Source organism: Acipenser ruthenus, chromosome 37 (assembly GCF_902713425.1).
Source record: "Acipenser ruthenus chromosome 37, fAciRut3.2 maternal haplotype, whole genome shotgun sequence".
NCBI classification, from domain to species: domain Eukaryota; kingdom Metazoa; phylum Chordata; class Actinopteri; order Acipenseriformes; family Acipenseridae; genus Acipenser; species Acipenser ruthenus.
This window is the reverse complement of record NC_081225.1, coordinates 10,346,100-10,374,075: the sequence shown is the minus strand read 5'-3', so window position 1 is coordinate 10,374,075 and position 27,976 is coordinate 10,346,100. Positions and strand designations below refer to the sequence as shown.

Genomic DNA, 27,976 nt, shown 5'->3' with positions numbered 1-27,976 from the left:
CGTTTGCAGTAACTTAAAATGAGAAATGATTGTTAAAATGAAGGGGCTGGATTCATAGCGTGTGTGTGTGTGTAAAGCCTAGGGTCTAAACCACGTTAAATGCTGTAACTTCAAAGAGTTTATTTTTCCTGGCTCTCCTAAGGGAGGTGTGTCCCGTGATCAGGCTATGTTTCATCACCCTGCTCCTGCCTGGGACAATAGACGGGGAATTCCATTTGCTTGCTGAATGCTGTGCAGGGAGTGCTGTGCAGGGATCTGACCCTGCTGAACATTTCTTAATGAATCTTTAACCAGTCAAAGTGGAGGAAGGGAAGCGCGTGCACAGTGTGTGTTGTATCCTACCATCTAGTAAATAATAAATAAGGTAACCCCAGGGAAAAACAGTACTGGAACCAGCCTGGCAAACACAGCCGCCAGTAAACAGCTCACAATCAAACACACACTAGCCTGTTCTGTAAATGTCACCATTAAGAATGCTGCTTGGTTGCATATTGCGAAAGTTCCTATATACTGGAGTTAGTATTGAGACAAAAGTTTGTTACCTTATAATAGATCAGCTCAATGGGTGTGTCCTTTTAAAATCAGTATACCCACGCAGACTTACAACTTCTGATTGCTGTTGCTACAGTACTAGTTCCACTGCAATGAACATGTGGGGCCAGGTTCACCCCCCAATTGCGTTCTCTGTAACTCAGTTACGTGTCATCTTTTTCGACCCCATTCACAAACATCACATCTTTGTATGGCTCTGAAAATAGGTAGATTTTGAAATGCCAGATTTTTTTTCGTGCCATATATGGAAAAATACAAAGCGGTGTGCAATTCAAGATGCTAACGTAACATTATTCAGCAGGTTTCATTCGACTTTATGAAGGAAAATGTATGAATTCTATAGGGTGATGCATCAGTATGAAATACTGTACCAACTGAGGGCAGAGTGCGGAAGTTACTGATTAGGCTGCATATTTCTCTGTAAAAAAGTGCCTCCTATTTTCTGTTCTAAATGCCCCTTTATCTAATCTCCATTTGTGACCCCTGGTCCTTGTTTCTTTTTTCAGGTCAAAAAAGTCCCCTGTATAGACAATGTCGACCCAGTGGACTTTTTTGACCTGAAAAAAGAAACAAGGACCAGGGGTCACCAATGGAGATTAGATAAAGGGGCATTCAGAACAGAAAATAGGAGGCACTTTTTTACACAGAGAATTGTGAGGGTCTGGAACCAACTCCCCAGTAATGTTGTTGAAGCTGACACCCTGGGATCCTTCAAGAAGCTGCTTGATGAGATTCTGGGATCAATAAACTACTAACAACCAAACGAGCAAGATGGGCTGAATGGCCTCCTCTCGTTTGTAAACTTTCGTATGTTCTCATGTTCTTATTTATATGTATTTAATACTATCCAAAAGCCCTATCTATAGCTGTCCCATAATGTATTGTGTATTCATAAATTTGCCATAGCACAGTATACATCTGGAAACTGAATGTATCACAGACCCTGATTATCACAGACAGGCAGGCTAATGAAAGATGACTCTGCATCAGCGCTTGTGAAGATATGAAATAATATCTTCTGCTGTTCCCTGTCGGTGAGAGGAGGTTAAAAGCTCTGAAACCACGAATGCAGACGAGCCCGGCTCCCTTGCATTGTGGTTAAGACGCTCCTTTGAGGTGGGCGTGGTCGCTGGTGCGCGCCCAGCCTCTTGCCCAAGGGTAGCGGAGATCCTGCATATAAGGCACGGAAACAAATAACTTTCCCTTACCAGGCATCGTGTTTTAAAATTGAAGCGTTTGCTGTAGCATGTGCTTCTTTAGAAACGCCACATTTGAGATCTACTGTGTGCGCGTCATGGGTTAGATTTATGGAATGCTTTAGTTAGCTGCGAAACACGTTCGGATAATTAGTGGAATGACCTGGGCAGTTTTACTGAGACAGTTCAATGGGATAACTCCAGGGTGTACCGACACATGAGCAGATTTGTCTCAATTGTATCCACTCAGAAGACTGCTCTTGTACTCGATGCATTCTGCAGTTATTGCTTAATCAGGACGCGCCAGGGGGGTGAAAGGATGTGCTTCACGAGAGTCAAGGAGCTGGAAAGTATTTGTATTTCAGAGACTCCACCAGATAACGATCCTGACCCCGCGGAACCAGCAGTTCCAGTCTCAGCTTGCTGTTTAAATCCCTGGCACTCGTTTGCGCTCCACCGTTTCACGGCCTCTGAAACTCCACCTCCCCCTGGCCCTCACCTCCTTGCTCCGAGCCCAGCGACAGGGAGAGGGGACCCCGGGCCGCATTCATACAAACCACCCCAGCACAAAAGCACTCAGGCACAGTGCTCCCTGTCTCCTCACAATAAACCAGCAAGCAAATAATGGTGCTATTGCTTCAACTGTCCTGCATTGCTGCAGTCGGATATCGTGGACCTACTGACTATATTATGGCAGGTGTTCCTATTTTAATGGCCAGCCTTGCAATTGAAGAGGCACACTTTAATTCGGGGGTGTAAAGTCCTTTTCTCAGGACGTGTTGGTTTAGATTTCTCAGATTCTGAACATGTACAGTATTGGTGTTACAACATAGCTTTACTGTACAGAAAGCATACCTTTTTCGGTTCAGCTGAGACCGGTTAAGGGCAGAATACTCTCCGCCCCTGAGCCAGCCCCCTTCCCTCATAAGACTGAACAACCAGGAAGGACCGTGCATTGCGTCAGGAGAGAAGTTAGCAAGTGCTTTAACAGTGAAAAGTATTTGGAGTGCAATACCATGAACATTGTTTTGGGATTAACACTATTTGCTTTAATTGTAAGTACTTCTTTTTCACTTCTTTGTAATTATTTCATCGCTGAAGGCTTCCAACAGCAGTGGCCAACTCGTTTTGCATCACCCGATAGAACTGATTTCGCTTCATAGAGTCGAATGAAACCTGCTGAATAATGTTAACATATTGAATTGCACACCGCTTTGGAGTTTTCCATATACTTAACAGAAAACTGGCATTTACAAATGTGACATTCCGAAATCTAACATGAAATACTACTGTACTACTATTTATGGCTTCCGGTAGACTTTTGCGATATAATTATTATTTTTTTGCTGTTGTTAATTTAATTACGTCATGATAAATAAAATATATTTGTTTCAGTCCTAAAATTCTAGGTGATGCAAAACTTTTGCCCACCGCTGTGCTTGTCGGAGGATAGTGACTTAATTCTGCGTAAAATAACCGAATGTTTTTTTTTTCCTTTTGAGTTATTATTTCTATATAATGTTAATATTGTAGTTTTGTCAGTGCCTTCATTCATTTACCGATTTCAACCGAGCTACGTAAAAATCAAAAATAAAATGCATGCAGCCGGCGATCTTTTTAAGGCTGTAAAACACATACCTCTGAAATATTAAACCACGAGGAAATTAATATTATTAATAATAATAATAATAATAATAATAATAATAATAATAATAATAATAATAATAATAATAATAATAATAATGGACTGTAACCGGGTTCCGTTTAGATGAAGGTTTGGACGCGTGATCGTGTGAGGAATGCATTCTTGTAAATGCTATTGCATTTAATCGTGGAAGCGGGCCAATTCGAGCCATTGAAACACCGAGGAGCGGGGGAAGCCGAGAGAAATCAATTCGCTGCACACGTCATAGCTTTTGTTTTAATTTCATTATACCTGTGTTTTTTGTAGATACACATTTTTTTTTTATCATTACTACTACTACTAATAATAATAATGTATTTTTCAATCTTTATTTTATATAGCGCCTTTCATAGTGGATCGCAAAGCACTTTATAAGATGCAGTAACAAGAAAATCCATAATACTGTAAATACAGAGAAATGCATAACACATGATATACAGGGAAAAACAATGCATAATACATTAAATACAGTGGAAAGTGCAGAATACATGAAATAGTAGCAGCAACACAGCAGCTAACAGCAGATATCAGGCTTAAAGAGCATGGAAAGCGAGAGAGAACAAGTGGGTCTTGAGAGCTGATTTAAAGCGAGCGACGGTGGGAGCATCACGCACCAAAGCTGGGAGAGAGCTCCAGAGAGTCGGAGCCATGAAGCTAAACGAGCGCTCTCTGAGTGTGGTGCGCTTTTGCTTGAGGATAACAAGCAGGACAGAGTCGGAGGACCTCAGCTTGCGGGCTGGGACACAGCGGGTCAGCAGGTTGAGGGGGTACTCGGGACCTGGGTGATGAAGGGCCTTGTAGGTGAGCAGGAGAGTTTTGAAAGTAATCCTGAACTTTACAAGGTAGCCAGTGCAGCTGGGCAAGACGGGGGGTGATGGGATCACGTTTTTTACATCTGGTGTAAGGATCCTGGCAGCGGCATTCTGAACTAGCTGCAGTCCGTTTATGGTGCGTGCCGGGAGACCACCATATAGAGAGTTGCAGTAGTTGAGTGGAGAGGAGACAAATGCATGATAGAGTATCTCCACATCCAGGAGGGAAAGGTAGGGACGGACTTTGAAGATGTTTTGAAGATGGTAGAAGGAGGATTTGACCACGGAGGAGATGTGGGCATCAAAGGAGAGGTTACTATCCAGAAGTACACCAAGGCTTCGTACTGTCGGGGGAAGGCAACAGCAGACAGTTTCCGAGGTTCAGGGCAGCTATATTGAGATTCTTAAGTTGAGTTTTAGGCCCTGTCCATACTATGCCTTTAAACCGTATTAGTTGCATTTAAGCCGGTTTACAAGTGATAAATACAGTTTGCATCCACACTACGCAGCATTTAACCGGACTCGAGACCACCTCAGGACGTAGTCTCGCAACAAGTACCAAACTACATTGTTTGTGTATTCTCCAGTATACTAAAATGCTTTGTGGTGTGTTTGGCGAAATACTCAGAGCAGGCGCCCGAAGGAGTTGCTATCAGTGTACACTCCGCACTAGGTATTCATTTTTATGCTTCAAAAAATCTGTCAGGACATCTCTGTTAAACTAATAGGGAAAATAACAAAAACACAGCGTTAAATTAGGCGACTGCAAAAATGAAATGCGAGTTAAAAGTAGGATCGGGGATGAACAAATTACGTAATTTGTCAGCTCTGTTTGAAATAAAATTGAGAGGACCAGAATTAGGCTCAGGCAAGATATGAAGGTAAAAACAAAGATTGTTTTGTAATTAAGAGCTTTTTCTGAGTTTAATTATAAAACAGAATCAGCTCAATTTGTTTAAAGGGACTTCACCTGATTAAAAATAAAACCTGAAAACTTCAAGCCCTACTTGTGTGTGTGTGTGTGTGTGTGAGTGTGCGTGAGTGTGTGTGCGTGTGTGTAGTGTGTAGTGTGTGTGTGTGTGTAGTGTGTGTGTGTCAGTGAGTGTGTGTGTGTGTGTCTGTCTGTGTGTGTGTGTCTGTGTGTGTGTGTCAGTGTGTGTGTGTGTGTGTGTGTGTGTGTAGTGTGTGTGTCAGTGTGTATGTGTGTGCGTGTGTAGTGTGTGTGTGTCAGTGAGTGTGTGTGCGTGTGTAGTGTGTGTGTGTCAGTGAGTGTGTGTGTCAGTGTGTGTGTGTGTGTGTGTCAGTGTGTGTGTGTGTGTGTGTGTGTGTGTGTGTCAGTGTGTGTGTGTGTGTGTGTGTGCGTGTGTAGTGTGTGTGTGTGTGAGTGTGTGTGTGTGTGTGTGTCTGTGTGTGTGTGTCAGTGTGTGTGTGTGTGTGTCAGTGTGTGTGTGTCAGTGTGTGTCAGTGTGTGTGTGTGTGTGTTCGGATTTACTTTTTCCACAATACTTGTAATATTTAATTTATGCAGTATGGACCTCTGTTAATATGGGGCATAACACATCATTTTAAAATAAAATCCAGTGCATGGTGGGATACTGTCGTATTCATTTCCACGGTTCATTGCGCTGCTGGGAATTGTAACTGAACTATTCTAATGGTGTGTGGACGCATTAAACCAGACTAAACATGAAACGGTACTGCAGTGTGGACGCTTGGAGCTGGATTAATTAGAGCGGTTTCGAGTACGGTTCTCGAGATCGGTTATGTAGTGTGGACAGGGCCTTAGTTCCTACTAGAAGGAAGATTTTCATTTTTGCACGGCACCGAAATGCGTCTGTAAAAGCAAAGCGTTTGGTTTGTGTTGGATAAAGTAAGGCAATTAACATGTAAAATGATTTCAAGCCAATAACGCTTCAGATGAAATGTGTCCAGCGTCAGCTGTGTACAGTCATAGAGACGGAGACAGGCAAACCTGTGAGTCCTTTATAAGAGATGCATGTATTTGAAGTAAAAAAAATACACCGATAAGGAGCTGTACAGCGTCCTCCTCGGATGTGGAGCTGTGTGTTTGAGATTCCTATGGAGAACATGCCCGGACTTGTTTAGTTCAGGTAGTTCAATTTCCCGGTGCATCCGAAATCCGCATATGTGTAAATACATATTACTTAATAATAATAATAATAATAATAATAATAATAATAATAATAATAACTTTGATATGCCGTGTGTGGAGTGGTACATTTCCTCTATGTAAAACAATTATTTTTCTGAATCATGTATCCAGTTTTTGACTGTGGTGGCACATAATGTATCACAAGAATACAATCACAGGATTTGCATGTCGTGCAGCGGAGCTGGGTGTCTTGCAAACCTCGCACGAGCAACCTTTTTAGAATGTTGCATGCAGAGTTCTGCAGAGCGCTGCACTCGATTATTACCGCGTGTTCGTGTGAAGTAAGAGCACCGGTATAAACTTATTAAAGTCACCGATTAGTCACGGCACGCCTGTGTCTGTTTGTGATGTGGTTGTGTTTAGGTTCAGTAATTCAGCAACTTTCTCTAAACACGAGTTTCGGAAATGACTGCGTTTATGCAACGCCGGTTTGGTAGTTTATACAGTTTACCTAAATAATAATAATAATAATAATAATAATAATAATAATATGGCATGCAGTAAAACGTAATCGCCCCAAAAATGTCTTAAATATAAAAACACCAAGGAAGGGAAGTCGAAACCCTTTCTACATTTTCTTGGGAGAATTTTAAGTAGCAGCTACCTGTTTGTTTGTTTTTTTAACTATTGTTATGATAACTTCAATAGTCTAATTTTTGTTCACCGCAAAAGTTGCGTTTAAACGTAAGGTGTCGAGTTACTGTACATAAATGCAGCTCGTGTTTCTCGTTTTTATTGTATTTATTTAATTTGGCACACAATGGGTTAAAGCCACCATTGGCATTGCCAACTGAAATGGCTGGCCTGCCCGATGCGCTAATTAAACTAAAGCAACACCGTCCAGCTCGGCAGGGTTCTGCTTGTGCCACACTGCCGACGAGAACAGAGAGGAAGGGACTCCAGGAATGTGGGCTGTTTCTTTTAACCACAGGGCCCTTCTGCTTTACCTCTGAGAGCAGTGTGGCGCAAACTGAGAGCAGCCTCTGACTGCAGGGAGTTTCCCCAGAGGACATACTTAACCAGAATTTATTGAGTGTGCCCTGGGCATACAGGCCCTGTCTGCCTATTGTAATGAAACTTGGTAAGGACATTCTTTACACAGTTTATTGAGTGTATCCTGGGCATACAGGCCCTGTCTGGCAGTTGTAATGAAACTTGGTGAGGACTTTCTTTACCAGAATTTATTGTGTATCCTGGGCATACCAGCCCTGTCTTCCCATTGTAATGAAACTTGGTAAGGACATTCTTTACACAGTTTATTGAGTGTATCCTGGGCATACAGGCCCAGTCTGCCAGTTGTAATGAAACTTGGTGAGGACATTCTTTACCAGAATGTATTGTGTGTCCTGGGCATACAGGCCCAGTCTGCCAATTGTAATGAAACTTGGTAAGGACATTCTTTACACAATTTGTAGAGTGTTTCCTGGGCATACAGGCCCTGTCTGCCTATTGTAATGATACTTGGTAAGGGCATTCTTTACACAATTTATTGAGTGTATCCTGGGCATACAGGCCCTGTCTGCCTATTGTAATGATACTTGGTAAGGGCATTCTTTACACAATTTATTGAGTGTATCCTGGGCATACAGGCCCTGTCTGCCTATTGTAATGATACTTGGTAAGGGCATTCTTTACACAATTTATTGAGTGTATCCTGGGCATACAGGCCCTGTCTGCCTATTGTAATGATACTTGGTAAGGGCATTCTTTACACAATTTATTGAGTGTATCCTGGGCATACAGGCCCTGTCTGCCTATTGTAATGATACTTGGTAAGGGCATTCTTTACACAATTTATTGAGTGTATCCTGGGCATACAGGCCCTGTCTGGCAATTGTAATGAAACTTGGTGAGGACATTCTTTAGCACAGTAAGGGTATCAGAATCTGTTACTATAACGAAGTGTCACATTTGTATGTGCAGCTACAGAAGCGCGTACAGGAACCATGGTAAGGGCAGTCTTAGCATGAACAGGATCAGAGTATGGGGGCACAGTGTATGTAAGAACAGATCTGCTTGAACAGATTTCAGGCGTCGCTGTGCTCCACACGGTCAGTGTTTGCATTTATGCAAAGAAGATTCTTACGCCCTCAGAACCATATATGGCTCTCTTCCCTGCCCCCGGTTTTTGAGTTTGCTCTCTAACATTCCGTGACTTCTTTTCAGACCCAGCCGCACCCCACCTCCATTACTGCATTAATGCTTAGTCATTCTCTCTCTCTCTCTCTCTCTCTCTCTCTCTCTCTCTCTCTCTCTCTCTCTCTCTCTCACTCATCTTCTTTGATCTTTGTTTTTACTGCCAGTGACTTTTTCACATTTGCCGACGTGTCCCGTGTTCTTAAAGCTGTCCGATTTCAAAAGATAACCAGAGATGTAAAGGTTACATCACAGCGCACACCAATGCCAATTGAGATTGGGGAGCCTTGTCCAACGTAGGACGGTGTCCATTTTAGGACATCCTGAGGTATCACACCTTCCTGTGTCAGGCGCCCGAGGAGGACCCATGACTGACGCCTGACTCGAGGAGGACTGATGCCTGACACAGGAGGCAGTGATACTTGAGGATGTCCTAAAATGGACACCGTAATATTGGATCAGAACCCCCCCCCCCCCGTGTGTACACTTTACATGTGGTCTTACAGGCTTGAACATCCTGTGATGTGTCAGAGAGAGAGAGTGTGAGAGTTCCGGAGGTCCCCACCCAGCTCTGTATATTATTTCACCAGGTAGTTTCGGAGGAAATCACCTGATTGATCACATGGTTTCCGCTCAATCTCACACCCTCACTGCTCTGGCATTGTGTGGAGCAGTGGCCTCACAGCCGACTTCTGTTTTGTTTAAACTGTGCTGTGTAACAGATCAGGAGGGGAAATTCCACAGCTCCGAGAAGCAAGACCTCAGAGTAATTGGATCTCCCTTACCGTAGTTAGAGTAAAGATACTGAACGTGCCAGGACACACACAGTTTAAAACCAACGAGAACGAAGAACTGATGCATATGTACGACGTCAGTCAGATTTTTTTATTTTTGAAAACTTTCTTGTTAAAGTTTATTAATTAAAAAAAAAAAAAAAAAAAGTTTCTCTTGCACTGAGAATCAACAGAGTGCGCTTGGTGCTGCACACACACACACACACAGGTTCAATGGCACAGGACCACACCTTCAATGTGTTTCTTGCTGGTACAGTTAAAGACCAGGCACTTTGCAAGAGGATAGCGTTGCACTCAGTCCCTGTGTGCTGTAGATAATTAAGTGGTGAGTCACCCGACTGAATTATCGTTGGTCCTTTTTTTTTTTTTTTTTTTATCTTTTTGAGCTAAACCAGTTTGCACTGGTATTGAACAAACTACAGGAAGTCCTGACAGAATCGCTGTGCACATTCCCGGCAAAGCAGAGTGCACTTGGCAGTAAAGCAATCTTTCCATTGGGGCGTATATTGTTCTGAGGAATGCCTTGAAGACATTTGTATTTAACTGTTAGATATGCACCACATTAACTGTGCATTTTATTACAATAAAACAGACTCCTACAGTAGATTGCCTTAACCAGGTTTCAGCACAAATGGATTCAAGCGACCCTCTCAAATAAAATAAAATCCGACACTATATTGGGGAGTGGGGATGATCAGAGTCATTCTACAGTCCTGAAATCCCTTAGTCTTGACATCCTTTTAATACACTGACTGGGCCCCATCCCTGTTCATTCTTCATGCATAACAATGTTGGTTGAGGTGTCTCTGCAGTTGCAGTACCGCTGCACTTGTGAGACGTCCTGATTGTTAAAATCTTCCGCATATGTTTAACGAGGAGAGGATTCGCTATTCAGGGATCCCGAGATGTTTAGTAAGGAAGGGCTCTCACTGGGGTATAAGGGGCAATAAATATCCCACCCCCAGTCATTCTGGCGACCCCCTCATTTGAACCCCCGTCCAAAACATTGAGGAGAATTAATGTTGAGCACAATTGCCGAAATGAAACCATGAAAAACGTGCTTTGTGTTGTAGGCTCCATCTTTATGTATCCCCGTGGACTCCGGTAAGACTGATCGGCTTGACAGCGATGTATCGCTCAGAGAGAACAGGACAGCCCGAGAGATCACCTGCCGAGGCGAGCAGTATCCTAACTCCGGGTTCTGCTGCTTGAACTGTCCTGCCGGTGAGTGGGACACGGGCCCTGCTGGGGCAAGCGGACCAGCCTCAATGGTACAGAAACGGGGAAAAAAGCTTCAGTGCTGTCTTGCAGTTCCCCGACGGGATTGGCAACAACATGCACTTCTTTAAATTAGTCTCTAAATATGACTTTACCTTTTGAGCTTCAAATAGTGAAAAAGTTTCTGCAGCCAGAATTATTGCTCCCCATAGCGCCAGATGTGCACCTCTGTACAGTTAACCCATGTGATGTACGTAAGAACAAATCCTATGAAATGATTGAATACTAGCACTGCCTACAAACAGCAGCAGCAAAATTCTTTATCTGATTTCTTCTGTACTTTATTTGGTACTATTGAAATGCCTTCTATAAAGGTTTCCAGCTCTGTAATTTCACTGGATTCTGATTTGTATCCGACCCGGATTAGCAGTAATGACCTACGATCACATTAGGTCCATGATTAGTGCTGACCGGGGTCTGTGAAACCAGGCTTATATATTTGTGACCAGAGTGAAAATTAAACCTGGTTGGGCTTTGCCAGCTGACTCGCTGTTTCTTACTGCAGGGACATATGTGATGAAGAAGTGCACAACAGCGGGCTCTAGTGGCCAGTGTGCGGCGTGCACCGCTGGCACAGACTACACGGAGCACAGCAGCGGCTTGGATCGCTGTCTTCAGTGCACTCGCTGTCGCTCAGGTAAGGCTGGTCTGCATTCCCTCAAACCTTACCACTTAAACATTTTACTGAATGTTCTGACTTTTTACTAAGATGTGCATGTCGTTTTAGAGTAGTGCGTTTTACAGTCAGTGTGTGCAGTACACGTATCCTTTTCATGAACTCATTCATGTTTTATGCATTGGAGACACTGATGTTATATGGTAGAGAAATCAGACTTCTCGTCATGGCTTTTACGATTGGTTGAATAATTTTAAACCTGTTCAATTAAGTCTGTTCTAAGCCTAATACAATAGAATTTCTTAAACAAGGGTAAGGCTTGTTTTTAAGTCTTGTTTTGAGCTCTTTCGGTCACACGTGCAAAGCATAGAGCATATGGTATAGTTAAATTTAAAAAACCTGATTCTTCACACTAAAAACACAAACTGGATCACACACTGTTGGAGATGTTGCTGTAAAAGTTGCAGGACAAGGTCCTTATTTCAGTGATCTTGTGTATAGTGCCTCCCCCTGGCTGATGCTGTCCATTCCTCCTTGTATTTCTAGACCAAGAAGAGGCGGTACCTTGCACTCCGTCGCAGAACCGCGTTTGCCAGTGCAAGTCTGGCACCCACTACTGCCTCCCCGAGGAGCCCTGCGAGGTTTGCAAGCGCTGCTCAAAGTAAGAGGAAATACCCTCCTAACCCCTAACCCCTAACCCCTAACCCATGAAGTGCCATTGTCCTCATCTGAGGACAGGCTACTTTGTCATTATCTGGAGCATTTTTAACTGGCATCTACCTGTTATTTAAATGTTCTCTTTAACTGTGTCGTTATGATCCCTGATTTTGTTAACTGCAAAAGTTGAAAGGTATCGAAGTGTGTTTCTGATTTTTGGGGCTTCAGAAGTTTAAGCTCCACAATGTAGCTCCTCTGAAGTATCCGATTTCAGGTTTTTAAAGGGTATGAAAGGACTCGTTTTAGGTAGAAGCCAGTATTCAAAATGCAGCAGTATTGATAAATTAAAAGCGTACAAACAAGGAGGCCATTCAGCTCATCAGTGCTCATCAGGTTCCCAGTAGCTGGTTGATTTGAAAACATTCTGGTCTTAAAGACCTAAGTAGCGGGGTTCCCAAAAATTTAGCGTTACCCGTCCCCACGTGTTGCCACAACCGTTTAAATAACCTACCTGTCATTTGTTTTCATTGTTAACACCCTGACAACTTTTTACACTTAACTTTTTAAAAGTCTGTTTCAAAGCTCTTTTCAAAATGTCCTCTCTAGTGCACTGATAGTGTCAGGATTATCTCCCACATTGTCAAACAGGTAACACAGCGATAACGATCCATGATGTGGTAGGGAACAGAAAAGCCAGAGCCCTTTTTTATGATTTTAAAGGACAGATCTCAAACCCCAGTGCACTAGAGCAGCCATTTTGAAACAGACTAACGTTGTAAAGTGTAAAACGTTTCGATGTTAACAATGAAAAGAAGACGTTACAGGTATGTTATTTAAACAGCTGTAGCGACACGTGGCACGCTGTATTTTTCAGAACCCCGCTGCTTAATCTTTAACCCTTTGTGGTCCATTTATTCAGCGCGTCTCGGGCGCGTCGGGTACAATTTTTCACACCCGCAGTTTATTTTACACACGCCGTTTAAGAGATTTTTTTTTCACAGTAAAACAGGTTTAAAAGGCACTGCTTATCAACAGGACACTCAGTACTGCATCTCCAGCATATCACCAAACTCCTCAATAATGCGATCCAAGGCATTATTTTATTACTATAACATCTACTGAAAGCTCTGCAAATGTCTGTGATATTCTTTGAGGGCTGGATGCAGAAGCAGCTATCTTGTTTGTGTCCGTGTTATCTATGTGGTGTCGGGGCTATCTCTATTCATGAGATACGCCCCCTTTTTTTCGGCTCCTATCGGTCTCACTCGGCCGTTGAATGGTTTTCTCGGCTTTTCCCGGAGAAAAAACGACTAGAGACCTGTTTTTTGCGTCTTTTTGATGATGTCGGACAGGGTCCAACATTGGACCGGAAAGGGAAAATTGCAAAGGACTGCAAAGGGTTAAAGGAGCCCACGGATTCAGCCTCAACAGCATGGCCTGGTAACCTACTCCATACCCTCTCCACTCTCACGCAGTGCTGCAGATGCAGAAAAATGCTGAAGCAGAATTTGGATTGAGTCGGCTGTTTCGTAAACTAAAGTTGCTTTTAGTTAACGGTTTTTACCCATGAAGGTGTTAGACAGCTGCGCTGTGCAAGAGGTGTATCTGTTAACTCTGTTCACCTGCCCCGATGGAACGTTTTGAAAAGTCACCGCTGGGGATCCATTAGCGGGTCACAGCGATGGCACCACAGTAGCCCTGGAGTAGGCCGTGCACAGTGCAGTGGTGCTGATACCCTTCCTTGTCGTTTCCATTGATTTTTCTGAACTCTGTCTCGTTTGCCAGGTGCCCGGAGGGGAAGGAGGTGAGAACAAACTGCAATGCCACTGCAAACACTGTGTGTGGGACCAGAGACAGCCCTCCAGCTGGCACAGAATCAGGTGATAATCCCTTTATACGACAAGTACAGATATCTGTAATATGCCTAAACCGAGAGCTATTCAGACTGCCTTGTTTGCACACCGCTGTGCAGCTCACACATCTTCATTGTTTGGGCATGGAGTTTAAGAACATGGCTGCACATCACAACCCCTAATTTTATGTACCATGAGTTTTATATGACAATTATCGGACTATTGGAAAAAAAGGATCTTAAACAAAGACCAAAGCCCTTTTAGTTTATCTGCAGTAACTAGAGGACTCGTTGAATTTACAGGGAGGCAGCGGTCTCTCTGACTCTCATTAAAACCTGGATTCTGCGTCGGATTTTATCAGCTCCGACTCATCCACTTGTATCCTTATGTGGTTGCTAATGGCACCCCTGGTTTTTCTGAGTGCCAGGACTGTATTGTTTTACATAAATACAAATATGATTTCGCCATAGCAGATCTCATGAAAATGATCAATACCAACGGGCTAATCCGAAGACACACAGCAAGCAATACAGACAGCTTTCCATTGTGAGTTTCTGATTTGATTGTAATTCAGCGTCTGATATCTTTTTGTAGATTCTTCCTCAAGTATCATCGTCCTCGCTGTTGTACTGCCCTTGATCTTTGTGGTGCTGGTAGTGATTGGGTTAATTCTGTGGAGAAATCGTCCAGACGAGAACAGGGGTAAGTAACTAATGCTGAAGCATCATTTCATTACATGCTAGATACTGTAAAAGCAAGACATTGAGTTTGTTTACAATCTAGTGATTATGTTTTTATACAATGCATTTACAGCTGTGGCCAAAAGTTTTGAATCACCAAAAATTTTAGGATTCATTTTAAATCTATAATTTTAGATCTTTTTAAACATCACGGGGGTGGGGTTGGTGTAATTCAATATGTTAACATAACATTTGTTCAGCAGGTTTCATACAACCTTTTTATGAATCAAAATGTGTTAATTCTATAAGGCATACTGAAGTGGATCTTTGTGTTTCAGAGCTGCATGTGAACACAGAAACTCCCACGGTAAGTGCCTTTTATCTAACACTGTAGCTCAGCATAAGACATTCTCCTGCATTGTGTTCATACAGTATAGGGGTTAGACCGCGTGCTCCACTACAAGATCCAGGCTTGTTTACTGCTTTGCTAATCCCATCTAGCTCCCCCTTCCTCCTGTTTCGTTTGGGCTGGCTGTGTGGACTGGTCTGGTGCTTTCGCTGCCAGAGGAAAGGGGAGCGTGTGTAATGAGCCCCACGTTATATTAATACCTGAACCTTGGCTGAGGACCAACGTGTTCTTCGCCCGATCCCTGGCGTAGCGTAGACCGATCTGACCTTGTGGAAAGAGAGATGGATAGAGATGTTAAAGCTTGGGACAGCTGGTCAATTATATTAGTTGCATCTGGCTCCCTGTCTCCTCGGCGTGTTTTATACAAACACTGTGGGCTCCCTGCAAACCTGTGTGTGAACCCCTTCATTCACCACACTGCTGGCCAGCAGGCTCTGTCCATGTAGAAGACATCGATTTTAAAACGTGCACAAGATGCTGGCAGCGATTGTTGTTCTGGATGGCAGTGTAAGATGGGTATATCAGAATCGATAGCGGGCACAGCGGTGAAGGTGTGGCTCTTACACAGACTTCCTGTCTTGCAGGACATTCCAAGCACCTCTTCCCCCATAGAGATGCAGAACCACAACAACAACAACGAGTCTCAGATGCGGGAGTCTACCCACTTGCTGCAGGCTGAGCGCTCTCCCGAGACTGCAGGCCAGGACAGTGATGACTGTGGACTGGGGGGCAGTCTCTCTGACACAGCCGCCTCATCCCAGAACAGCCTCAGCAGCGCCCCGTACCACAGCACCCCTCCCCAGCGAGGGAGCAGCACCCCTCCCCAGCGAGGGAGCCCTCCGTCTGACAGGGCCAGTCTCGCCAGCGCTGCCACGGTGAGAGTCTCAGGCACAGTTAAAAGATCTGTTTAAGCAATTGAGAAATGAATACTTAAATGGTGATTCAGAGTCCTGCACAGGGTGTCCCAGAAGTCTGACATGCACCGTATCATGTATTAGGCTGCTTAGCGTTGGGAAGTTACTTTTTTTTAAAAAGGAAATGTAACTAGTGACAGTAACGTCTCAGGCACAGTTTTACAGAGTTTTATTTTTTTTCGGATTGGTCAGGCTGCAGCTCGAAATACTCTGTGAAGATCCAGCCCACTCGTTCCCTCCTGCGACGCAGTTTTCTTGTAAGATCCTATGAAGTGTGTTTGTGTGATGTGTCAGGCTTGACTCGCACTGTTTTAAGCGCTTGCCTGGTTTTTTTTTTTCCTAAAATGTTAACCGTGGCTGCATTTCGTTGCCCCATCTGTGATAAAAAGCATTGAAAATCAAAGTTATTGAAAAATAGTAATCGGATTACAGTAATGTGTTACTCCTCAACAGTGATGTTTTAGGATACACCCCGCTGACTCTCTACACCCCACATCAAAATGATCTGAATTCGTTCCTCTTTTATTTTTAACCCTGCAATGCCCAGTTCTGCATCACAACTGATACAATGCTTAGCCACCCCTCCTATGTTATATCCAGCCTCACAAGCCAGAGTTGTACAAGAGAATCTACTATAGTTACATAGATAAAGTAGCTTTTCTCATTTAACAAAATGCTCGAGCACCACAGGGTTAAAGACATCTTAACGAAATTGGGGGACAACAGCCGTTTCTTTTAATGCAAGACTAACAAGACTTGCTAACCCGTCCTTTTTAATTTGTTCCCTCTTGCATGAGGAGGTCAGAATAGGGAACTCTAACACTAGGGGGCAGTGCTGTTGTATATCTCTGCTTGATTGCCCAGTCACACTAACTCCTGTTGTTTTAAGTAGTCCAAGACTAGTGCCCAGGTTGGGGTCTGTGAACCCAGACGGAAGCGTTTTTAACATTGTAATTGTGCTGCATGCTCATTGTACGGGATAAGATTTCATTTCCACTCATCAAGAACAAGGATTTCTTGATTAGTTTAGATTTCACAGTGGTGCCTTTCATTTACACACCCAGCAAAAAGGATTGAATTCTTGGATAGCTCTGAAGGCTTGATCTTATCCCGTTGACCGTTCACGGACACAGCCAGCCCATGAGATTTAAACGTAGAAGCTCACAAAGTGTTTCCTTCTTTTGCAGCTTGAGGACTCAAGCCAATTATACAGCCTTACTCCACTGCAGGACAACGGTAAGCTCAGTCCTTAGTTCGACTTTTATAGTTTTCTTTCTTCAGTAAATGAATGTTCTGTTTCCCCCCCTGTTGGTATTGTGTTTACTTTGCCGTCTGAGGTGGTGTACCTCGGCAGGTAACTCATTTACCCAACAGCCCAAACTTAAGGTGCAGGGCTACAATATATTTCAGGGCTCCCTGCATGCTGTGCAATATTAGTTGCAGTGTTTAAAGCACACGTAAAGCGTGGAAATGCCTGTGATCTAATACTGTGCTGTCCCTCGCATGACTGCTACATGTCTACCGCAAATCAACAGGTTGACAGACTTTGATAAAGGACCGATAGAATGCATTGTTACTGAAATTTTATGCTGAATCTTTTAAAACGACTCCCAATATTCTTTTTTTTTTCTCTCTCCTTGTAGCTCTCATGGACTGTCTGGATGAATTTTATAAAGTTCCGATTAAATCCCGCATCAGACTCATGAGGAAAGTAGGACTCCATAATAACAAAATCGAGATGGCTCGGGAAAACCACCCTGGTAACGTGGAGGAGCAGTTTCATGAGATGCTGCTCACCTGGCACGAGGAACGAGGACAAGCAGCCGATATTAATACCCTGCTGAGGGCCCTGCTGAACCTGGAGCACAGGCTTACTGTGGAAACAATTATAGAAGAAGTCATCAAAAATCAATTTTATACAAAATCAGATGTACACCTTTTATAGACAAACACCCACTGCTTCAGTAAGAAGAGAGAAAAAACAAAGCCCCAGAACAAATGCTCCGGCACTAATGAAATGAATGCCGCGAGTTTCTTGTAAGTTCACGCACTTCTGCCTCGATGTGGGAAAGCCACATCAAGGCAGGGAATGTGGGTGTATTGACGTTTTTAAAGTTTCTGCGGCAGTCGCCAACCCTGAAGTGTAATGCTGGCTCCAGGGATCGGCCTGCTGTGATCTCCCTGGCAGAGCACCATGGCAGCCATCTGGAATGGGATGGGACGGGCACAGCCGAGGGGTCATCAGAGGGGCACCTCCCGTCTTCGGTGTTCACCTCGGGAAGGCTTGACAGGGATGCTGGCATCCCAGCACCACTCCCCTCCATCCCCGTGCCCCACTGAGCCCAGTTTACTTACCTGGTCGTCCATTCCAGTCCATTGAGCCACGTACCATTTGAGGTACCTGAGGAGTGAAAATGGAAGAGCCTACAGCAGCGTGTATGGCACGTTGTCTATGTGAAAGAGAAGCTATATTATTTATCATTTTATTGTATTTATTATGCTATTTAATAAATAAAGTGATTGCACTGTACACTTTTTGTTCTTTGTTCCATTCCTCTCATTTACAATTGTAAATGATTTACAGCAGAACAATTTCAAACACCAGCCTTTTTGGTATGCAGACAAAATGCGTAGCTTTGCATAGAATCTGCCAGAAAAGAAAAACGGTGGTTTGAAAGCTGTAAAATCGTACAACTTGAAAAAGAGGAACTTGGTGCATCAGTGTTGCTTCTGAATACAGAGAAATGATTTGAGCAGGTGTGGGGTAGATAGACATCTAGTGTGCAATGACTGGACGGCCATCGTTACAATTTTGACACGTCCAAGTGGCACAAGATTAAAGGTCTATGTCTCTTTAGGTAAGACACCACCCTTCAAATGTGAGTCTTTGTTCAAATTCAACAAAAATGCACTAAAATAACCAGAAAAATGGTGTTACGGAACGTATAGCTGCCTTTGCTGTCGTTGGCTTGCTTTGTGCTTCAGCACTTGCATTAGCACGCTATTGTAGATCAGAAAGCTGACCTGCGTAACGGTGTTGTGTGATGCACGGCCGGTACGGATTCTCTCCCCCGTCGGTGAGACGAGGCTAAAAGCTCTGAAGCCTCGAATGCAGACGAGCCCGGCTCTGTTGCATTGTGGGTCGGACTATCGCTTGCATTTCACGCTCAGTCTCTGTCCGGTGAAATGAAATCCTTTTCCAATCATCTCAAGTAATCAGATCAGGAATTGTGTTTATGTAAACTGGAATGGGAAAGAGGTGGGGTGGGGATCTAGTGATGTGATTTACTCGTGATCCTTTACTAGGACCAGTCTAAATCCTTGCCTCGTCAGTCTTGTAAACTCAGGAATCTGATTAAATCAGACGCCATACACTGAAGTAAGTGACATGCTGTACTGTGTAAGGGTCTGTCTTCCCTTGTGAATGCAAATTCTGTTTTCCTGCTCTTTTGTATTAGATATGGTATTCTAGTCATTGTAAAGGCGATGCAAAAGTGGCTTTTTTCAATCAACTTCCTCTGTACAGTGTTATTGTCCTCCAGTAGGGATCTACCCAGATCCCCTATCGCACTTTGTATGTCGCACTTTGTAGAGATAAGTCTACAGAACTCTAGCTGTACGTTACGCTGTATCCTGCTGTCAATCTGTTGTTGCATTCTGCAGGTTATTTTCTACTGAACAGAGTATACATTTTGTACTTTTGTATATATATTTCTGTAAAAAAAAATTGTTTGTTATACAAATTAGGCCTTTCAAAGAAAATGTATTTCCATCGTAGGAATATATTTTCACAATTAAAGTATTTCCAAACAAGTTCTCTGTCTCTGTTGATTTGTATAAATCAATACAACACTTCCCTAAAAGGACACCAGGGTAAAGGACTGCCCTCTTACAGCATGTGAGAAACTTTGAATTATTACTTAAATAAGCAAACCCCAAACACACACGCCATGGGAAATGGATGTGGGCCATTTTTTTTTTTTTTTTTTTTTAAATTCAAATTCTCCAGTAAAATACTGAGTTAATGTATAGATTTATGATTAAGTACATCGATAAATTGATTACATTTTTTCAAAGTACTTAAGACATTGATTTTATATAGGGTATAGAATTACATATTCACACATTACATTAGTTGTCATGCATATATATTTTCATAGTATACTATATAGCCCAAGTGAGGTGACATATATATATATATCAGTTTAGACTTGAGCATGTGCCTTTTTTTAATGTATACGAATTACAAATATGACAGCAGAAAATAAAGACAAGAGGGGTGGGAATCAATTGTAACGCTTAAGAAACATGTTTCTTCTGTAAGAGAACAAACCTGTTACAGTCGTAGCTCAAAATCAAACCTTGATACACCCCTAGAGAAGACTTGTTTACCAAACCACTGAACTTACAAGAACTACAAGATAAATACATACAATCAATAACATTAAAATAAACCAAGCAAAAAATCTATCCGGTATAAACACAGTCCCAGACTGGTGTCATGGTCATAGCCCCCCCAAAAACACAGAGCGCCCCATTTATCTGTTCACCAATTCGCGCCATTTCTTTCTGAAAAGAAACATGAACACTTTTATTTTCCCCATCACACACACACACACAAAAAATGCAAAGTGCAATCACGGGACATCAGCGAAAACGATCTGGAGATTCTCACTGCAAACCGGCCGCTTGAATGAACACGTCAGACTGAAATGAGATCTGATGATCTCATGGCTCATAATTCTCATTCATGCACGCTGCTTATTTTTTTGCTCAAAAATAACCAAATATACCACTGCATGAGTAGAACACGTATTCTGCACTCTGAGACGTGATAATGGAGCATTGGCATGCGTGTCGAGGCGTTCGATTGATCGAAAGAAGGATGGGGATCAAACCTAAGTACAGTTTTGTGTGTAACTGGACAGCGGTCGCTTCACGGCTCATTTGCAACACAACAGAAGCAGCGGCTCGCTCTCTGTGCAGGTGATTTTCAGACCTGGTGACGTACCGGACTGTCTTGTGCAGAAGGAAAGCTGAGCATAAAACCCGACTGCCCAAGGTCTTATACAGGTCAATGCTATTTAAAAATTGAGGTTCACACAGAGCCACACTGTCGGCTAATCTATCAAAGCACCACAAAACAGTACCAGACGAAAAGCCTTTCTTCTTGGCAAAAAGTAGCACTCGCTAATCCAAACCCAGAATGCAGGCTGGAAGGAACTGTAGAAACGTCAAGGTAAGGATTCCTGTAGAGTGGTATAACCCTTGAACAGGAACGTGCTGTGTGCTTGTAAGTGTTCAGTGGCTAATCAAGTTGAGAGTGTATTTCTAGCAGACTTGTTGCTCTGCATCGTCAGGTCGGTCGGTCATACAACTTGTGCGAGAGAAAGTACTCTCTCGACTTGATTAGAGGCAGCTGCCAGAGTCTTAGAAACATGTTAGAAATCAGTGAGTTTTAATTAAAAAAAAATTAAAAAAGCAGGCAAAAACCTGATATCGAAATGCTTAATCTGATTACACAGAACCTGTTGTGCTTTCAAGGTTCAGAATGCTTTGTCATTGACATTCTGTGTGCGGAATTAGAAGTATAAATGCTGCAACTGGGTTCCAATGGGGGCGTGCCTTATGATAAGTGAGTGGCCAACTCATTATGACATCGGTATGACATTCTACTGTCACTGCTGCCTGCAAAACAAAGGGAGCCGTGATGTCATAACAGAATTCTATCTGAAGAGATTCCTGGATCCAAGCAGAGGGCGGCTGTAGTGTTCAGAGAGAGGACGATGATGGGTTATCCCTGATGTGAACGGGCGAGAATGACGAACAGCAAAAGATTGCAAATTGATTTAAACCGCTGCACGGCTAGACAACTGACCAAGCATGCTGGTATCTCAATTCTCACAGCAAAGAAGGTGGTGCTCTCTCGAACACGCTCGCCGAGAGCTCCGAGAGAGGCAAAGAAAAGGGCCAGGGTCTCAAAAGTGAGACGGTCAGCGCGTTTAAGGAATTCAAGGGCCAAGTCAGTTAGGATGAAATCAGGAACCAGGAACCTCGTCGAAATGGAGGCCCCTTCCACTTCCACTGCCTTTGAACGGGCCGACCCGACACGGCCGCCACGATACCGAAGGAAGCCAAAGAAAAGCCTGTATGCAAAACAGAAACAGAGAGCTGTCAAGCAGAAGATCCACGCCCTGCGGTGGAGAGCCAGCCAAGAGCGGAGAAACGCTTTAGGCAAAAACATCGCAGGAGCCCTCGGGTACTACCAGGAGGATGAGAAGACCTCTTCAGAGGAAGGGGAGGAGGTGGAATTCATCAAACTGAGATCCGTGGGAACAGGGAGCAAAAGCATCCTAGATCCGGACAAAAGCCTCAGTAGCATAGCGTCCGACAGACGATTCTTCCAGGAGCAGCGTGCGGATCACGTAGACCGAGCAGATTCACATCAACCACAGGCTTCCAGCAGCAGTGCCTTTCCTGTCACCTGGTCCAACGCTCCCCAGGGTACCCCGAGCGCTGTCCGTGATGTCCCTCCAGCCCAATCGGTGTCGCAGCAGGTCCAGCCTGCAGCATCGCACATCATTTATCAGAACTTCCCGTCCAGCTCCATGCTGCCCCCTGCTGCCACACAGACCCCCGTGCAGAGGAGAATGGTGGATCGCTCTCAGGGCATGACTGAGGGCGAAGTGGAGATGACAGCAGAGAAGCTTGAGGAGGGGAGGCGGTGTGACAACTGTGGGGCTCCTGAGAGCCGCTGGGCAAACCGGAGTCTGATCACCTCGCAAGGCAGGCTGGAGAGACACCCCGGAAGGCACAAACACAGGAAAACCTGTAGCTATTGGATGAATCAAGATTACCTGAGCAGAGCAAGGAGAGACAGGAGGGAACGGAGACAGGAGAAGGGACCAGACACCAAGAACAACGCAGAAGGCTGTGTGATTCTGTAAACACCGGACACAAAATAAAAAGATCTTAGGAGCAAAAATAAACACATCAATCTGCGTTTGTTACTTGTTTCCTTTTTGGAGTTTAGATTGAGTGTGGATGTTTGTTTTTTTTCCCTGCATACAGTGGCATTGAAAAGTATTCTGACAGTTCCAGTAAATGCACAATGAATGGTACTTATTAGGATCTGCTACCCTATCTGTGTGTGTATATTCTATCAGTGTTGGCTCCTGAGTGGGGCACGTTCTCCTGCTATACCCCATGTCCCGTGATTGCCCTGGGTGGCTAAATGAATGTGGTACTTAAGCACAGTTGAGGATCAAGTCCACCTAAGTACGGATGGTTACTTTTGACATGGCTGTGCAACCCTCCGCTGTGCCAGAACTGGGCACAAAAAAAGAGCCAACGTTGATGCAGTAGACATGAACAATTATACCAAAAATAAATACACACAGTAAAACTGATATAATGAACAAGAAGCAAAACATCTCCTTTCTGTACAAACGTTTTGATTTTTCAAGTGTAGGGCATTACTTTAAAAGTAAAAATGATAGTGTGGTTGACACTGATTTTAATGGAGATATGGCTTCAATACAAAGCATCACGCAGCCTTTACAATTGATAGGAGGAGTCACGTCATCACATGCATGTATGTTATGACATGTTGCCATAGGTTACCATCATCGCTCTTGTGAGAAAATTGATCACATGCCATTTAGATCCTGTGCTTCATTTATCACCAACACCACGGTAACTGCAGCTTTTGCACATTGACGGAACCCATTATGACATCAGTATGACATCATCATACTTTGATGCTGTCACTGCTCTGCTGCCTGCACTAGAAAGGCAGCCGTGATGTCATAATGGAATGTTTCCAGGTGATCAGCCGTGGGTGGCTCAGAGCGAGAATTTTTCCTGGATCCGAGCAGAAAGCCACTGCCGTTGACATGAATGGTCCAATATGAAAAAAAGATTGGACCTTAACCGCTGCACAGCCAGAGAACTGACCAGTGTGCCTGGCTTCACGCTGCCCTTCGCGCAGAGGCTGGTGCGCTTACGAAAGAGGAGTACTGAAACCGCTGCAAATAAAAAAGCCACGTCCAAACCAATTATAAGGTCTCCGCACCAGCAGAACAGCGATGGATCTTCTACCTCTGTGGGCTCACAAAGGAAAGAGTCTCCAACAGACAAGGGGGGCTTTGAATGGAGACCCCCATCGCGGAGCAAACAGAGAGCCACCAAGCAGAGTATCCTGGCTCTGCAGCATGGGAATGCCAGCAAAGACCTGCAAAAAGTCACAGATAAGGAGGTAGCAGCAGAGGCCATCAAAGAGGTCCACGAGCATTTTAACCAGGACGTGAAAATCTCTTTGAAGGACAAGACCGATCTATTGGACAATGGAACCAGCGAGGACAGTGATCAGAAAAGTCAACCCCAGCCTTCCTCCAGCTCTGCTGCCACTGTTTCTTGGTCCAGTGTTGCCCAGAGTCCTTTCCCAGAAGCGAGTCCTGTAAAAGAAAGGATTCGACAGCTCACCCCTGTTAAATCAGAGGCCGTTAACCACAATCCTGCATTCGAAACAACTCCAGAATCCGTGGCTGAAGTGGGGGAGAGGCACTGCAGCAGTTGCGGGGCGCAGGAGAAGTTTTGGGGAAATGAATCACAGATTGCCGCAGCGATGAGACACCGAGCAAGGCACAGATACAGACCGTACAAGCTCGTTTGGAGGAGTCCGAGGAGACTGTGTGAAAGCAGGAGGGTGCAGAGAGCTCGGGCAGAGGAGTCGGATATCGAGGAAGAAGGAGGATGCGTGATTCTGTAACCTTTGATGCCAAACAACCAATGAGAAGGAAAAAAAAAAAACTACATTGTTTATAAATTTTTTTTTCAAAAGGGTTCAAATCAACTTCAAAATAAATCAAACTTGGAATAGCATTCACTTTGTTCAATACCTTCTGTCAGTCAAACGTTTTCCGCTAATGCCTTTGTCAATGAGTCCATTTGAAGTGTGTTTTGGTTTTTTTTTGAGGTTTACCATATAAACAAAATGCACAGTGCATTTCATTGCTGTGTTTTTACAGTACAATTTCATCAATTATACAACAGCAGTTTTGAATTCCGACTTTTGACCACAGTCCTCTTTTTGTTATCCACTCAAGTGCAGGTCAGGTGCCAAACTGTAGTCAAGTAACAGCAATGGATAAAAGAAAGAAACGCAAGACACAGTCTCAGAGACAGTTTGGGTGGTTTTAGTTAGTTTGATCACGATAGGCTCTGTGTTAAATCACAATGAAAATACAGCTAGGTTTTGCATATAGAATTAACTCACTTTGCCTCATGAAGCCGAATGAAACCTGCTGAATAATGTTACGTTAACATATTGAATTACACACCGCTTTGGAGTTTTCCAGATACTTAACGAATAACAAATTGAAACAACATGACATTTCAAAATCTAACATGAAATATTCTACTACTAATATGGCTTCCGGTAGACTCCAATATCATTTCATAGTTTCTTTGATTACATGATGTTAAATAAAATATCTAAATTATATATACTTTTAATTATGTCTCAATCCTAAAATTCTAGGTAAGCAAAACTTTTGCCCACGGCTGTACAGATTTTTCACAGCTACACGTTTAAGCGCCGCATGCATTGAAAGGGAATAATAACACAGAGAGGTTGTGTGGTCCAGTGGTTAACGAAAGGGGCTTGTAACCAGGAGGTCCCCGGTTTAAATCCCACCTCAGCCACTGACTCATTGTGCGACCCTGAGCAAGTCACTTAAATAAACACATAATAATTTCTGTGGAGATTATTGAGAAGCGCCACTGCATACCTCGCATGAGACTTTCTTGTTTTCTACTTCCTTACACAAAATATCTGTTGCACAGCGCCAGTGACCAATAAAATAAACTATTAGCCATGTACAATGCATTTGATTGTAATTAACAGGTGGCGGATTTTAAAGGGATGTGTCGTTATTTTGCATCTACACAAACGATACAAAAACCAGCAAGTAGAACGGGCAATACAGTCTGAGCCTGCACTACTCACACATTCCGATAGAGGGCAGCCTGTCCTTTCAAATCACAGAATAACAGGCACCACTGGGGGGCTTTGTAATCAGTAAGAGAAATTCAAAAGGACAGTGAGGTGTGTCCCGGGAGGACCTGTTGCCTGTAGAAGAGCTCTTTAAAATCCTCTAAACTGCCTTTCACACAATCTATTGAACCTCTGTTATCGTTCATAATGTCTATTATTAAGTCTTTTCAGCATTAATAACGGCATTTATAATGTGCTTGAATAATCGCAGCTCTCAGTCTAAAAGCTGAGTTGGGCTCCAAGCATGTCCTTAAATACAACCGAGCAGACCACAGCGTTGTTATTAACCAGGTGAATGTTTTAATCAACCTAAATTCAAATCATTAAGTAACTAATTAAATAATTAAGTAACTGGTGGAAATAAATAAATAAATAAAGAAATAAATCGAGACAAAAGAGAAAGGAAAATATATATTTCGAGTTCAAGGAAAGTTGGCAACTTTTTCCAGATTTTACTTTTGTATTCTTTCCCCCCAGATTTATAAATGTTGTGAAAATAAATTAATTATATATATATATATATATATATATATATATATATATATATATATATATATATATATCTATATCTATATTTAAATGTGTACATATCATTTATAAATCTTAAAACATTTAGCAACTTTAACATTTAAATGCTGAATCTTTATTTTAAAAAATAAATATATTTTTGTTATTACATATTTATTTTGAGAATCAAGACTTAGCTGTTGGCAGATAAATCTGGATGTTGTGAACTTAAATATTTAACTAAAAAAAATTAACATTTAGCTAAAATACAAGATTTAATTTAAATCTGGGAAAAAAATATTAACTTTATTTATTTATTTATTTATTTTTACACATGGCACCCCATACTGCTAGGAAGGGTCAGTCTTGCACGGCGTCGTTTATTTCATTAGGTGAGGAATAAATATGTTGTATAAAATTAAATACACCTCTCACCCACGTGTCCTTCGTGTTATTAGGTTTCCTGTTCTTGTTTCGTCCTTGACATTATTTTTATGAAGTTTTTTGAGCGCTGCGGTTCACATTAATATCTATTAAGACCATTACACGACGCTTCTAGTTCGTTCCCCACACGGGCTTTTTGCCTCATCAATGTGAGACTAAAGATTAAAAACGTGAGATTAATCTGATTATGAGTCTCGACCACTTGCAGGAGCGTCACTAATTAAAACAAAATGAACTCAACTCAGCCCGTCGCTACGTAATTGTCAACAGCGACGCTCCTACAGGTGGAGAAGATGAGACTGTCTCACTCGCTTACCTGTAGTGTCACATTGATGACGCAAAAATCCCTTGAGACAAACTACCTATATGCATACCTAGGCATTGAGCGGAAACGTTTTCGTCTGAGATGAGATGAAAATGAGACTCAATATAAGAACTGGCAACCAAATAACACAGCAATGATAGGTGGCTGTGTGGTCCAGTGGTTAAAGAAAAGGGCTTGTAACCAGGAGGTCCCCGGTTGAAATCCCACCTCAACCACTGAATCATTGTGTGACCCTGAGCAAGTCATAACCTCCTTGTGCTCCGTCTTTCGGGTGAGACGTAGTTGTAAGTGACTCTGCAGCTGATGCATAGTTCACACACCCTAGTCTCTGTACGTCGCCTTGGATAAAGGCGTCTGCTAAATAAACAAATAATGATACCTGGATAAAATAAAATTTTAATTGTGCACACGTTATTTATTCTGTCCACATTTAAAACAGCGTATACTGTCCGTGCAAATGAATTCACCTTGCAAAATCGAGCTCTTTACAATCAAGATAAACATGACCTCAAACACGTCTCTTTAATTCTACATTATTTATTTAAAAACGTGCTCTGGTTTCAGATATTCCTTGCAACGTTTCTTTGATGTTGCTCATATAAGAGCTGCAGGTGAAAACTGTTAAGACCGCATACCTCGCTTTCTGTCTATAAAACACAGACACTCGTTTAATTCAGACGCAGCGTGTCTAACGCTAATTAGTTTTTGTACAGCTGGGTACTTGCAGCATGGTGTGTTTTGGCTTACATTGGCAGTAAACAATGGTTTTATTTTACCTGGTCCGAAGCGGACCATTGTTTACCATGTGACAAAACCAAACTAATTCTGCAAGTCCACCAAAACAGTGCTGAAACATGGAATAAATCATTTTAAAATAGTGAATCTCAAC

General features: G+C 42.9%; 1 protein-coding gene and 1 long non-coding RNA gene across 2 annotated transcripts; one reads left to right on the top strand and one right to left on the bottom strand.

Moving 5' to 3' along the window:
• The first annotated feature begins 2,674 nt into the window (after positions 1 to 2,674).
• On the top strand, positions 2,675 to 19,567 carry LOC117966494 (tumor necrosis factor receptor superfamily member 10B-like). The gene is made up of 10 exons (XM_059008689.1): positions 2,675 to 2,803; positions 10,421 to 10,571; positions 11,131 to 11,262; positions 11,788 to 11,902; positions 13,684 to 13,778; positions 14,346 to 14,453; positions 14,770 to 14,798; positions 15,425 to 15,715; positions 16,942 to 16,990; positions 17,398 to 19,567. Exons 1-10 carry the CDS (start codon positions 2,765 to 2,767, stop codon positions 17,697 to 17,699), a joined length of 1,311 nt encoding a protein of 436 aa, XP_058864672.1. The 5' UTR covers positions 2,675 to 2,764; the 3' UTR covers positions 17,700 to 19,567.
• On the bottom strand, positions 14,336 to 26,958 carry LOC131706843 (uncharacterized). Its single transcript, XR_009310838.1, has 3 exons — positions 26,754 to 26,958; positions 15,041 to 15,106; positions 14,336 to 14,422 (listed from the first exon to the last, which is right to left on the bottom strand). It is a non-coding gene; the product is annotated as an uncharacterized LOC131706843 (long non-coding RNA).
• Positions 26,959 to 27,976: the final 1,018 nt, after the last annotated feature.

Coding starts and splice junctions, on each gene's coding strand:
- LOC117966494 (XM_059008689.1), top strand. CDS start 2,765: ATGAACATTGTTTTGGGATTAACACTATTTGCTTTAATT. Junction 11,903..13,683: donor GTTTGCAAGCGCTGCTCAAA/GTAAGAGGAAAT, acceptor CTCGTTTGCCAG/GTGCCCGGAGGGGAAGGAGG. Junction 14,454..14,769: donor TCGTCCAGACGAGAACAGGG/GTAAGTAACTAA, acceptor TTTGTGTTTCAG/AGCTGCATGTGAACACAGAA.